This window comes from Nylanderia fulva, unplaced genomic scaffold, assembly GCF_048542155.1.
Source record: "Nylanderia fulva isolate GAGA-0341 unplaced genomic scaffold, ASM4854215v1 Scaffold4, whole genome shotgun sequence".
Classification (NCBI taxonomy): Eukaryota; Metazoa; Arthropoda; class Insecta; order Hymenoptera; family Formicidae; genus Nylanderia; species Nylanderia fulva.
This window is the reverse complement of record NW_028190476.1, coordinates 6,912,535-6,927,175: the sequence shown is the minus strand read 5'-3', so window position 1 is coordinate 6,927,175 and position 14,641 is coordinate 6,912,535. Positions and strand designations below refer to the sequence as shown.

Below are 14,641 nucleotides of genomic sequence, written 5' to 3'. Positions count from 1 at the left end.
TTTAATATTTAAGCAATATTCTAGGCGTATTTTTAGAATATTTAATATTCTAAATTCTAAGAATACGCCTAGAATATTAAATAATATCATGCGCTTAAAGGGAAGCAGTTATTGAGAAAACAAAAATTGTGTTAGAAAGAGGAAAGTCTGCAGTTTTTAATGAATATAAATATATAATGTTTGTATACCATGCTATTAAATCTGGCAGTGTTAAAAATATTTATTTAATTAGTTTATGTGATTATTAGCACTTTTTCATTACTTTTTTTTAATAAAATAAATTGATATACAAACATTTTATTTCATATCCATTAAAAACTGTAGACTTTCCTCTTTTCAACACAATTCTTGTGTTCTCAATAACTGCATGCCTTAAAAAATGACAGCTACATGATTAGTTGCAGCAATTTTCTATGGAACATCCTACATGTATGTGATATATATATATATATATATATATATATATATATATATTTTTTTTTTATATTTTATATATTATATATATATATTTTTTTTTTATTTTCTCAATAACTGCATGCATTAAAAAATGACAGCTGATTAGTTTCCTATGGGCCACCCTGTATGTTGTGATATATATAAGTCATATAGATATATGTAAATTTTCATTGATGCCGACGGTGGCGGCAAGAGTGACGTAGAAGACACGAAGATGCGAATGGGCGATGCTGGATATTGATCCTTCCAATTTACGCGCGACACACATGTTTTTGACACATGCACGCTCCGTTTCGCGGAGCGATCTGGAGCGTTCACTTCTACGATGAAAGACGCGTTCGTCATCGTCGCGGTGCACCCCAGGTCGACGGATATACATCGGCACTCGTACAAAAAGAAGCATGTCAACGAGGAGGAGTGCATAGGTTAACGAGAGGGCGATCCATTCCGTTTGAATGAAAAAGAGTTTGACAATGGACAACGTGGCGACCGCCGAGTGTCTCACCCTGGATTTCGGCCCGTTCGAGACGGTACACCGATGGCAGCGTATGCCAGAGTGCGACGAATTCGTCGGTGCCAGGTAAAGAAAATTATCCACATTCCTTGTGCTCTCTCTACTTCTTTTATGCTATTTTTCCAATTTGATTTGGAACGTTTATTTATACGTTGTATAATTTATTTAGTCCATCTGTCTGTAATAAGTTTTATTTTTTAAACATTTTATATAAAGATACACAAAATATATTTAGGTCATCGGTGCCAGATAAACTGAGTAAATCATGTACCTTCTTGGTGCTTTCTCTGTTTTTGCTATTTTTCCAATTTGATTCAGAACATTTATTTATATGTTGTATAATTTATTTAGTCCATCTGTCTGTAATAAGTTTTATTTTTTAAACATTTTATATAAAGATACACAAAATATATTTAGGTCGTTGGTGCCAGATAAACTGAGTAAATCATGTACCTTCTTGATGCTTTCTCTACTTTTGCTATTTTTCCCATTTGATTCTGGACATTTATTTATATGTTGTGTAATTTATTTAGTCGGTCTATCTATAACAAGTTTTATTTTCTTAACATTTTATATAAAAATGCACAAGATTTATTTAGAAGGGTATTTAGTTGTCGATATCACATTCAATTAATTATCCTTTTTTCCTTTTTGCAGACGCAGCAAACACACTATTGTGGCATATAAAGATGCTATTTACGTTTTTGGTGGTGACAATGGTAAAAGAATGTTGAACGATTTACTGCGCTTTGATGTGAAAGAGAAATCTTGGGGCAGAGCTTTTGCAACGGGAACTCCACCTGCCCCTCGCTACCATCACTCTGCTGTCATTCATGGATCATCTATGTTTGTGTTTGGTGGCTATACTGGGGATATACACTCTAATTCTAATCTGAGTAATAAGAATGATTTGTTCGAGTATCGCTTCCAGACTGGTCAGTGGATAGAATGGAAATTTATTGGACTGTAAGTATTACTTTTGTATGCCTCAAGAGTTTCTTTTACCTGTCTGTCATGTATTCCTAGTTCTTTTTAAATTAATAAATTTAATAAATATATTTATTAAACACATTAACATATTTGTAGGACTCCGGTGCCTAGGTCTGCTCATGGTGCTGCTGTATATGATAATAAATTATGGATATTTGCAGGCTATGATGGTAATGCTAGATTGAATGATATGTGGACAATATCATTGTTGGTATGTTTTACTTTCTAAATAGTCACAAAATATAAAGACCACAAATATATTAAAATGTACTGAAAGTTATATAATTTGTATAGTAGATATCTTAATTTAATTCAATAATTTTAGCCCAATGATCTCAAATCATGGGAAGAAGTTATTCAGGCCGGTGAGCGTCCACCGACATGCTGCAACTTTCCTGTCGCAGTAGCTCGAGAATCAATGTTTGTCTTTAGTGGCCAGAGTGGGGCTCGGACAACCAATAGTCTCTTCCAATTTCATTTTAAGGAAAGACGGTAAAGGACTACACCAAATACATAAGATTTTGGCTTTTGGTGGAATTGGCTGTTTTTTTTTTTCATATATTGTAGATTATGTCCTGCTGAACAAAATATGTAATAGCTTCAAAGCTAAATATTAGATAGTTACTGAGTTACAGTCAATCAAACATCTCGAAAAGTCCTAATTTTTCGTGTTTGGCTGCAAATCAATTTTATGATCTGCTTATTTATATATTATTATATTATTGAAATTATTTATTTTTATATAAATAAATTTTTTATTTAATTACTTATAACAATATTTTAAAGAATTAATTATTTAGATAATGACGCTATTAATATATTTAAGTTAATTGTGTAAAATTTTAAATTAGATTGAAGGGAAGACATATAAAATTAGAGATTTAAGTAAATATTTTTATAAAAAATTTAGTTTACTTGTTTAACAAAACCATGGTTTTTTTATTAGAAAGTTAATTAGCTTAATATTCAGCTTTGAAACATGATATAATCTATAACATATGAAAGAAAACAGTCAATTCCACCAAAAGCCAAAATCCTTTTATTTTATACGACAGGATAGAATACATTACATATATGTTTCAGTTTGCAATTTACGCAGTTTTGTAAATTATATTTTTTTCCAGATGGACGCGAATATCGACAGAGCACATTTTACGTGGTGCACCGGCGCCACCCGCACGACGATACGGTCACACGATGGTCAGCTTCGATCGCCACCTTTACGTCTTCGGTGGTGCGGCCGATTCAGCTCTGTCCAACGACCTCCACTGCTACGACCTGGACACGCAAACATGGAACGTCATCTTGCCGTCCAACGATAGCCAGGTAGACAACCTGTCTGTGCTTTGCGAATATATTTTTCTTCGATACAAACGTTTCTTCTTATAACACTTTTTATAATAAATTCTTATAATACTTACTCTTATAAGAGTTAATTTTTTAATATTATAAGATATTATAATACATTATAATAATTAAATATTAAATATTTAATTATTATAATATTATAATATTTATAATATAATATAATTAATATATAATATAATATAATATATTATTTATATTATATTATATTATAATAATATAATATAATATAATATATTATTTATAATATAATATTTATATTATAATATTTAATATATTAATATTAATTATAATATAATTTAATATTACAAGATATTAATATAAAATATTATAAGAGTCTATGCAGACTCTTCTCATAATAAATTCTTTATCTTTTCTGAAAATAATATGTTGTATGTAGGTACCACCTGGTCGACTCTTCCACGCTGCAGCTGTGATCGGGGAGGCAATGTTCATTTTTGGAGGAACTGTGGACAACAATATACGTTCCGCGGAGATGTACCGCTTCCAGTTCTCGTCGTATCCCAAGTGCACGTTGCACGACGACTTCGGCAGATTGCTCAATATTCGTCTCTTCTGTGACGTGGAGTTCATCGTGGGCGAGATGGAGACCAAAATACCGGCGCACATAGCTATGGTAGCGGCGCGTTCGCAATTTCTCCGGGCGCGGATTCGACAGGCTCGTGAAAAAAGAGACAAGCATTTGGAACAAGTGTTCGGTAACGCTGACGTATCCATCAAAGTTCCGCCTTTGGAGGTAAATGCTTTGATTGAAACATTGAATTTAATATCACGTATTCTCATTTTACTTTATGGAAGTAGGAAAATTTAAATTTGTAGGAAGAATAAAAGAGATATTATAACGAATATAAATATATATATATATATATATATATATATATATATATTATATATACAAGGTTGGATAGTATCTAGTTAATTAGTTAAAAATGAAATAAAAAAATTTAAAAGTTAATAACTTTTAACTTAGCTTACAATTAATTAATTAATTAAAAATAAGTTAATTTTTAACTTAAACTAATTATTTTTAAATTTATTAACTTTTTCTTACAAGAATGATGAAATAAATAAAGATAGTGTTAGTTTTTATTTTTTTTATAATTCTAATTACAAAAAAGTACATTCTTATATAAGCAAAATTTTTGTTATTTCTTTATTTGTTATTTTATAATAAATTTAAAGAAATTAACAAATATTAAATTAAATTGAAAAATTTTAGAGTTGACATTTTTTAATTTAATATGAATATTTAAAAAAATTGAACTTTTGATTAACTTAAGTTAATCTTAACATTTAACTGATAATTAGTTAGTTTTTGTTCATGTAACTTTTAACGTAACTAAATTAATTTTGCAAGTCATTAACTTTAATTTAATTTAATTAAAAAATTAACTTACTCAACCCTGTATATAATATAAATTATTACAAAAATATATTTGATCAAGAAAATATATTTTAAAATATATTTTATAAAATTTTACTAGTTTTTACTTTTAAACTTCAACTACATATGTGACAATTGATGGTAAAACTTTTGAAAAAAAATGTGATATCTTTCTTTGTGGCATCAATTTAAAAGACTAAAAAAGATAAATATAATTAATGATTTTATAAAATCACTAAATTTGTATTATTATTTTGTAGGTGATATTGAAAGATGCCGTACCGGAAGCCTTTGAAATGGTACTAAACTACATTTATACCGATCACATCGATCCCACTAAGAGATCGGACGACAAGGTCGAGGATCCGCAGAGTAATCGCATTGTACTTCTTATGATGGACGTGTATCGTCTCGCCGTGCAATTTAATATGGAACGCTTGGAACAATTGTGCGTTAATTACCTCGAAGCTACCATAAGTCACGCCAACGTCTTAGAGGCCTTGCGTAACGCCGTGCACTTGAAGCTATATTTTATAAAGGAGTTTTGCCTCAGCTTCGTCGTCAAGGAGAATAATTACAATTTAATCGTGATGAGCCAGGAATTTGAGACTCTCGATCAGCCACTAATGGTGGAAATCATTAGAAGACGGCAGATGCCGCAAGCTAGAACCTTCACGAAGTTCGAATACGAATGTGTCACTGGTATGTACAGGTGTCCTATAGGAAATTGCTGAAACTAATCAGCTGTCATTTTTTCATGCATGCAGTTATTGAGAAAACAAAAATTGTGTTGGAAAGAGGAAGGTCTGCAGTTTTTAATGGATATAAATAAAATCTTTAAATACTAGTTTATTTTATTGATAAAAAGTAACGAAAAAAGCGTTAAGTGTAGACTTTCCTCTTTTCAACACAATTTTTGTTTTCTCAATAACTGCATGCATTAAAAAATGACAGCTGATTAGTTTCAGTAATTTTCTGTGGAACACCCTGCATTTTTCACATTGTATATTTGCTTTTTTACAGAGTATTTTTTACATTAATCAAATTTGCTTGCTAGGAACTAGTTTGGAACAAGATCTGAAGGCGTTTTTGAAGAACGTCGGTCGGGAATTTTGCGATATCACCTTGATGCTGGCCGATATGCCGATAACGGCGCACAAGGCCATCCTTGCGGCGCGATGCAGCTACTTTGAAGCAATGTTTCGATCCTTTATGCCTGAAAATAATATGGTGAATGTAAGTTTAGGCAGTTTATAAAAATAGCGATACATATACTGCTGACATTTTAAATGAAAGAAGAGAATATATATTTTACAGTGCAAGTAGTAATAAAATATATTATTTTTTCTATAGATACAAATCGGGGAGATGATACCGTCATTGGAATCTTTTTACTCGTTGTTGAGGTACATTTATTATGCAGATGTTTCGATGCCTCCTGAAGACTCCCTGTATCTGTTTACTGCGCCAGTGTTTTACGGCTTTACGAACAACCGGCTTCAGGCGTTTTGCAAACAGAATCTTGAGATGAATGTTACTTTCGAGAACGTTATACAAATCTTAGAGGCAGCCGACAGAATACAAGCTACTGATATGAAGAAGTATGCTCTGAATCTGATAGTTCATCACTTTAGCAAGGTAAAAAAAGAGATTCAGATCGCATTCGATATATAACATTGCTATCATTTCAATAAGCATATATCTGTATAATAAAATATCGCTTATATAGGTTGCAAGGCTTCCAAGATTAAGGCAATTGAGTCGCGAGCTTTTGCTGGATATTCTAGAAGCACTGGCTGATGAACGCAGCGAGGCTAGAACGTGTCAAGATATGACGAGTGATTGCTGACGGATTTCTACTTCAGATCGTCGTCCATGTAATTGGGATTTACCATCGCCGTGCAGTTTCCAGGTGAATAAAAAATATCTTTAAAGGGGAAGGTTTTATATTTCTTATTTCCAGTATTGCCGAGTTTTATCTCTATGAAATAACAAAAACATAGGTACAATAAATAATAAATTATGTATGTATATATAATAAATTAAAATTATAGGAATTATTATAATAAATTATAATAATTCCTATATAATAATTCTATATATAATAATAATTATATATATAATTATTATTATATATAGTATTAATATATATAATTATTATTATATATATAGTATTAATATATATATAATTATTATAATATATATATATATATATATATAATAAATTGAAATTATAGGAATTATTATAATAAATTATATAGGAATTTCTATATATAATAAATTTAAATATTTCCATTTTCCATTTTAGGAATTGTGCCGGGTGAATTTCATTCTCATAGGACGAACGATTCTGTTCGTCGGCAACTGTTACCTCGATCATACAGCTAAATCTTGCTCGACATCGGACATACAGACTCTGTTGCCGTTGTCAATGTCTACATCGTCCGCTTCGATTCATGAATCGTCCACCACGTGCAATGCCGGTCATCCGGACACGTCGTCTCGTTGTAGCGACGACAGGAGGCAACATCAGTGGTCTACCTCGTCCATTACTCGTCGCTGTTCCGTCAGTTGCAACGTATTGAGGCGCACCGTGGTTGCCCTTTCAGACTTCGGCCTTAGAAAATTGTTTCCATAAAAAATGGCAATGACTTTTCCCATGTTAGAAAACTGCTCGATATAAAACTGCGTTGTGCGAGAGATCTTGATGTACGATATTAATATAGTGACTGTGTAGTGTCTCACTGTGATGTAACGGAATATTAAAGACGTCATACGACAAGATGAGGGAGGAAAATATATTTTCCATGGATATATATGTATATTAATAGTTATATTTGGATAATGATGTATATTATTATACGTTTTCTTAATTAGCGATTGTTATGCTATTAATTTAATTGTACAGAGAGTTAAAATATAAATGTGAAAACAGAAAAATAAAAATAAGAAAAGTTCGCGAAAAACTAAATAATAAAAAAATGTGTACCATTTTTTTTATTAGGAACAATATTTGACATTAAGAAATATTTGAGTTTTTGAAATTCTTTATGAGTTTAGTTAGTGCATTTGCACGATTATATATTTATTTTATGTGTTCGCGATTATTAAATTTGACTTTATTAAATATATAATGAATTATATGTAGCCGCAAAAGAAAATCTATATTTTATTTTATATATATTACAATTTTGAGCTGCGTTGATGAAAACGATAGTTGTAACTTAAATTGAAACATCTAAATTATACAATTCTTATTTACGAGAATAAAAAAATAGATTATAGGAATGATAATATTATAACGAGCGCAGTTAATAAATTATGTATTATATTTTAATCTCGATTATAATTGTACATACATGCGATTCGTATTTTTATGGAAGTAATTTAATTGTTTCAAACTTAAGGGCAAATAATACGAATCGAGGAAACGAGAGGAATACCAGACAACAGGAGCTCGTATAAAATCATTGCTCTTATCTCTTCCCGTCTCTCTTTCTTTTTTCTACATAATATTATCTCTATATAGATGGCATTTATATTGTATCTAATGTTATTTCTAAATAGGTGGCATTTATTTTTTCAATACACGTCCAATTAGCAATGCATTTTAAGAATCGGTCTCGAAGTCGATTCTTTCATCTTGGAATAAAATCGTCCAGACGGATTTGTACTTGTGAAGCAAATATCTCTTCTTTCTGCGTTTCTCCTATCTTTTCGTTCCTTTGTCCTGCCGCCCATCAAATCGTGCTATTTCGTAGGAAATAACGTTTATAATCCATTACAGCTCGGTTTTCAAAATTTTCGTTGAACCACACACGTTGACGACACACAATACTTGGACAAAGCCATCAAATTTTCATGAATGTAACGAAATGACTAAACGGAATGCGAGTTTGTAAGCAAAGAGTATACATTAGTCAAATGTAAAAAGAATATGATCACAATATTTATGCTATTACTCTCAGTTTGAAATATTATTAGATAAAGAGTGATCGGCTATTGTATCTTATTGGATTATATGATTCAAATCTTTCTCTTACATTTGTTATTTACACTTTATATGGATAAAATGCTCGAAATAGAGAGAAGTAATCCTTCTGACATCATTCTGTAATTTAACGTCTAAGTTACATCGGGGCGTATTCCATTCGATCATTTGTTACATTCAAGGTTGTTTCAAGTAAACGTTTATTACTTTTCATTTATTCATCTGCGAAATCGTTAAGTTCTAACATCCACCAGAGCCGCCGCAAGACAATGTGTAAATGTAAATTGTGCATTGCATAAAAGCGCGAAGGGGAAGAAGCTACTTTTAAGTCTAAAAAAATTGAATTATTATACGTGTATTTAAAATAATATTTTCTAAAAATTCAATTTTTTTTTTCTTATTAAATTCAAGATTCGCAATTCAAACTTTTGCAAACAAGTATATATGATAATATTGTTTTATTTAATAACAGTTTCAGAAAAAGGTGTCTTCGAATTCGGTATATGCGACTCTAAAGTAATCTTTTTTTTTTGTTTTAGAATAAACACAAATACAGAGGTTTGAAATTTCATTTATCTTAAAATATTTTGACATCATCTTTCTATATTTTTCTTAATCCATTAATTTATTCGTTGAACCTGAAAAAAGGCAATTGTACTTGAAATCCTTTTCTTATATAGATTATTAGAAAATATTTAATGCGTCAAATTGTGTTTCCATGTTTTCGTTAAATATCAATACCTTACTCTCTAAAAATTTGTCTTCGCTAAAACGTTAAAATAAATTATTTTACAAAGGCGTCTGAAAAGTCAACGACGGCCCTACACATTCACTATATAATCTTAATTATTGTAATTACGCTAAGTAGGCCTTTTTGTTCGTCGTTTAAAAATTTAAATCGTCTACATGTTAAATATTGCATCTGCGACTCTGTTCAACGCCGCAATGCAATGTTAAACACAGACAACTCGGACTTGGATAAATATTACAAAGAAACATCTACTGTTACAAGGATAACGAGATAAAAGTAGCAATACGGTCGTGGTACAAACTTCACGTTGATTTCGAATGGCCCCAATCTGAAAATGCAGAAACAAAACGATATGGGCAATTTTTGGCTCTATATCGTTTCACGACGGTGTGACACGCGCGTCTTACCGATTGTAAAATTGCTTGATTCGTTTCCAGATAGAATTCTAGAGAGTGCGAGACAATCAATCCTCGAAGATCAATGATGCTCGAATTTTTGTTTTTTTTTCTATGTGAAAGTGTGTGCAGCACTCGCACATAGAGTTAAAGAGAAAAATGCATCTCGTCGAGCATTACATATCATCGTGTATATCCACGTCGAGCTTCATATATCACGTACATCCATGCGATGTGGTCCATACCAGACATTCTTTGGGAAATTCTTCTTGCAGGTCAATTCACTGGTCATTTCTGGGAACAATAACAATAATCTGTTATCAACAAACTATTAAACGAGAAAATTTATTAAAGCAATATTGATATAAAATATAATTTTAAAACATTTTATCATTTTTTGGTCACATTTTTGTTCATACAATATCTCATCCAAGTTGCATAAAAATTTTTAAATAGTAATTAGAAAAAAAGTATTTTAATAACAATTTGTTATAAATTGATATAAATGCAGGTTTATTATATTATGTTTTAATAAAAAAATATACAGCGTCTATTCAAATTTTGTAAAAAAATTCTCTGAGGATTCCCTGATTTTTAAAATTCCAAGTAAATTAAGTAAATTAAATTATAATATAAGTTTCTTCATTGTATGCGCTTTTTAGTGTTTTCTATACATACCATTGCAAAGTTACGAGTGCAGTTTTCCTAGTTATTAATTATAAAATTAATTTGGACAATAATCAAGTACGATATATCATCGCATCTAAACGCTAAAATATATGCAACAATATAAAATAAAAATATTCAAAACAAAAATAATTATTATAAACTTCTTAAAAAAATATTAATCTATTATTTAAATTAGTTATTTATTAAATTATGAATTATTTATTTAATTATTTATTAAAAATATAAATAAGGAGTACTAATTTATTTGAATATTACCTATTAAAAAATTGAACAATTTTCTATGAAACTTATAATAAGATCTTAATACTAAAAAAAGATTGTCATTAAAAAAATCACACAAAATTTCAATAAAAACTTAAATATTGCAATGATATGTTAGACATACGTATGTTTCTTAAGTTGTACTAAATAAGAATAAAATTATTAGAGGCAATTTTTGAAAAATTCTCTGAATGCCAAGTAATCAAATTTCATGATAATCCCCTGAATATATTAAGAAATGTGTAATAGCGTTACTTTTTCTTCGACGACGCTACTAGTCGACGGCACTCTCTGCGAAGGATCCAACCTTTTCCGTCTCTCCTCGATTACTTCGGTGTCAGAATTGCCCATCGCTGTTGCCTGCATCATCGGTTGCGTCAAGGACGCATTCACGTTCCTCGTTTTGATCAAGGGCGGATTTCGGGATTGCGGTAACGCAACCGCTCGTCTGAGAGCACCTCGCGGTGGTGACGGCGGTGGGTAGGATATACCTGACGACACACGAATGTTCCGTTTAAAATACATTTTCATAGACACATTCTCGTTTACAAATATTTGCGAATTCTATAAAGTGGTAATAAGAGTATCAAACAAAATTCTGAAACATATTTTTCTCTCTAAGGATTATATAAAGTACAAATATTAAAGCGATATTTATCCAAGCTTTCAAATAACTAATATTTGGGAATGTTTAGGAACTAATATCTGTAATAAATGATGAGTCTATATCAAACGATTCATATCTACAAAAAAAATCTACATTAAACTATATATTACAATCTTGATATTATACATATATATTACGTTTCTCTTGTGTTTGCGTCCTGGGTGACAACTCCGCTATTTCTAATAAGCAAATGGTATTAACAATGAAACATGTGGTTTTGAAAATCATAGTGATTGTGTAAAATAGTATTGAAAGAATTTTGTAAGAGTTTCTCTGATTAATTTTTATCACAATAAAAAATCTTAACATCTACCACAATAAAATATAAAATATGTTCGATTAATTTTACTATACACATATATAGTAAAATTTAGTATGTATGTACATATTAATATTTTTATTGTGGTAAATATTAATGAGAGAAACTCATAAAATGCTTCCAATATCATGTTGTCTCACGATTACCATGATTTTCAGGGAAAATTCTAAAAAAAAATTCTAAAAAATAGAGAAGCTCTGAATAAGCACTCGTGATAGTAATTTACAATGTTACACTACGATTTAATCAGCGTGCAGATTTCAAGAATGTGCAAGACTATGTTGTCAGCACGAATCTTTTATTGCACTTTCGGTCTCGGAAAAGTGTACAAACATAGACACAGAAATCCGCGTCGGTAATTGCTACCTCGGTGTCCTGGTGAGAGCAAGGTGTCTTTGCTCTTCGTCATCTGCGGCACGATGAGCAACGAGTTCGGTGGCGTCGGCGACACAGTAGAAGTTTGCGGCGAGGTAGCCAGCGTCAGATTGGGTAGCGACTGACCCAGACTCGAGTATGGCACTTGGACACTCAGCGTGTTCGGCGTCGGGGATTTACTCAGCAACGAGCGCCTGATTCGAACAAGTTTTAGTTTTAACAGAGTTGTTTAATGGAGTCCATTCACGTGCGCCAGATTCCAATTGCGTTCACCTTATGGATCTGTGATTATGCCCGGAACTGGATTCGCCACCTTCTTCCGACGACAAGGAACTCGACGCTCGCGGTTGTTCGTTGGTCTCCACGCTGACGTTTCTGCTCGGATTGTAACTCGGCAGGAAGCTGCTACTTCCCGGAGACACGCCTTCCATCTCCATACTGCCGCTAGAAATAATGGAACGCGTTTTGTAGATATTTTAAACACATTTGTGTCAAAATGACGTCACTAAACGTCAAATGACGTCACAAACGTCAAATGACGTCACTAAACGTCAAATGACGTCATTAAACGTCAAAATGACGTCATGTGCTACTTGGGAAGGCTTCGAGGGTTCTGTTTTTTTTTTACTTTTTAAAACACACCTATGACTATGAGCGAGACTGCTAACATGTGAGGCTCTACTACTGCCACGCGGAGTTCTTGGAAAGGTTCCCTCACATTCTTCCCCTTCGAAATCACCGTCGCCCAATGTGCTCGGTTGCCTGCTAACTGTTGCAAGATTCATCACTGGCTCGGCACCGAGCGACGATACTTTCAACAATGCAAATTGCTGCTGGGCGTGTCTCAAGGATTCCATCCACGACTGAAAAAGCATGCGGTACTGTTAGTTTAAAACAACTTCTGCTCGTTAGAACTAGGAACCATTAGCTAAAAACATGAAGATTGATAGCCATTGCGGTTTCACCGACATATCGAGCAATTTGAACTTTAAATTTAATTAATTCGATCTTCTCTAGATTATTAAAAAATTGTATTATGGTTACATATGAGCTAAAAAGCAAGATAAAGATTTAATTTCAACTATTACCGCTAGTTAAGCGACATTAGTGAAAACCGTCATCGTTAGTGAAGGTACCCTACGAACGCGGAATCTAAATCGAACGGAACAGCGAATCAACATTCCGCAAACTTCGTCGTAATTCGTGATGTTTGTCAAGTTACCTTGGCTAGTTTCGGGTCACCGGCGCTCAGGATTAAAGCGGCCGAAACTGTCCCGTACTCGTTAAGATAAACCAATCCGAGACTGGACGGTTCTTTGACCTCATGTATTCGTATGCGGTCGACAACATACGGTTGCCTAATGATCTTAAACATTTTTTTCGTTGTAGGTTTGCAAATTAGCAACATGTCGGTCAATAACAGTACGTGCACTTCCATCTGTAAAGGATACAATTAATAGACTGTAATTTCTTATTTCATCACAGAGAATCAATTAATTGTTTGCTACTTTACTGTTACTTTACTTCATAAAATAGATCAAATTACAATAGAATTATTTTCAATTATTTCGCATATTATCGACAATAATTGTGGATACTTTTTTCAATCTCCCCAGATAGCAAAAGTAGTCATATATTGTATTTCTGAATGTAATTTTATTTGATTCATCGCATAATTTTGATCTGCATGATTAAGTAATGATCTGCATCGTCGCACACCTTGCTGGTGGCGTCTCTCAGTTTCAAATCCCCCTCTCGAAGAAGAGTTCTCAGGCTATCCTTCGGACACCCGGGCATCGGCACCGTGGTGATGTCGAGATTGCTGTACAGTTTTATCAGTTTCTCCACTTCCTCATCGAGACCTTTAGATTCCACGACGTCGTAACTCTCTAGGCGGGAGGCTGCGCTGTCCAGCTGAGCAGCCTCCTCGTTCTTCCTCAGGGCCGCGTTCACGGACGCCACGAAACCGTCGACAGACTTGATCTATATGCGAAAAGAATCTTTCGAATTAAATTATCGCTTTTGTGAGTTTTCCTCATCACGCTTTCTTTTGGTACCAATTAAAGTAAAAATTCATAAAATTTGCTTTATTTGTAAAATGCATTTCTCTTTCGCTTTGCGGTCTTTATCTGATATATTAATAAGAGAGAAAAAATTGGAAATTTATTTTACCATATGGACTAATTCCGCACGTTGCTCCTCGTTCTCGGTATTTTTACAAACGGCTTTGAGCAGAAGCGAATACCTAGTTAGCCTCTGCATCGGCATCACTAATATGTCCATAAGTTTCAGTCGGTTGCAGTCCTTTTGCGTTTCGCACCACTGTAATAATAATTGAAATGCTGTTAATGTAACTATTATTTTTATTTTTATTAATGATTTCTTACAATAATGGTTCATCATCAAAATCATTACAAATTTATTTAAATGGTTCATCATCGTCAATCATTAAAAATTTATGT

The 14,641-nt window shown here is 32.3% G+C and overlaps 2 protein-coding genes across 9 annotated transcripts in view; one reads left to right on the top strand and one right to left on the bottom strand.

Annotated features, from left to right (window-relative positions):
* The first annotated feature begins 523 nt into the window (after positions 1 to 523).
* Lztr1 (Leucine zipper like transcription regulator 1) lies at positions 524 to 8,416 on the top strand. Its single transcript, XM_029311460.2, has 11 exons — positions 524 to 1,036; positions 1,628 to 1,936; positions 2,057 to 2,171; positions 2,286 to 2,452; positions 3,085 to 3,286; positions 3,726 to 4,082; positions 4,991 to 5,432; positions 5,788 to 5,966; positions 6,084 to 6,368; positions 6,460 to 6,642; positions 7,039 to 8,416. Exons 1-10 carry the CDS (start codon positions 912 to 914, stop codon positions 6,577 to 6,579), a joined length of 2,301 nt encoding a protein of 766 aa, XP_029167293.1. The 5' UTR covers positions 524 to 911; the 3' UTR covers positions 6,580 to 6,642; positions 7,039 to 8,416.
* LOC114937813 (pleckstrin homology domain-containing family G member 5) overlaps positions 8,042 to 14,641 on the bottom strand; it is a 193,269-nt gene continuing 186,669 nt past the window's right edge. For 6 of the 8 annotated variants that reach the window (XM_029311457.2, XM_029311451.2, XM_029311455.2 and 3 more), the window contains 9 exons: positions 14,352 to 14,501; positions 13,899 to 14,162; positions 13,402 to 13,617; positions 12,822 to 13,042; positions 12,453 to 12,623; positions 12,168 to 12,373; positions 11,074 to 11,309; positions 9,880 to 10,161; positions 8,042 to 9,800 (listed from right to left, as the gene is read on the bottom strand). In XM_029311457.2, the coding sequence (XP_029167290.1) occupies positions 10,156 to 10,161; positions 11,074 to 11,309; positions 12,168 to 12,373; positions 12,453 to 12,623; positions 12,822 to 13,042; positions 13,402 to 13,617; positions 13,899 to 14,162; positions 14,352 to 14,501 (1,470 nt within the window). In that variant the 3' untranslated portion in view covers positions 8,042 to 9,800; positions 9,880 to 10,155. Of the gene's footprint in view, positions 10,162 to 11,073; positions 11,310 to 12,167; positions 12,374 to 12,452; positions 12,624 to 12,821; positions 13,043 to 13,401; positions 13,618 to 13,898; positions 14,163 to 14,351; positions 14,502 to 14,641 lie in introns of all 8 variants that reach the window. The other 2 variants (XM_029311456.2, XM_029311452.2) reach the window with 2 other exon arrangements.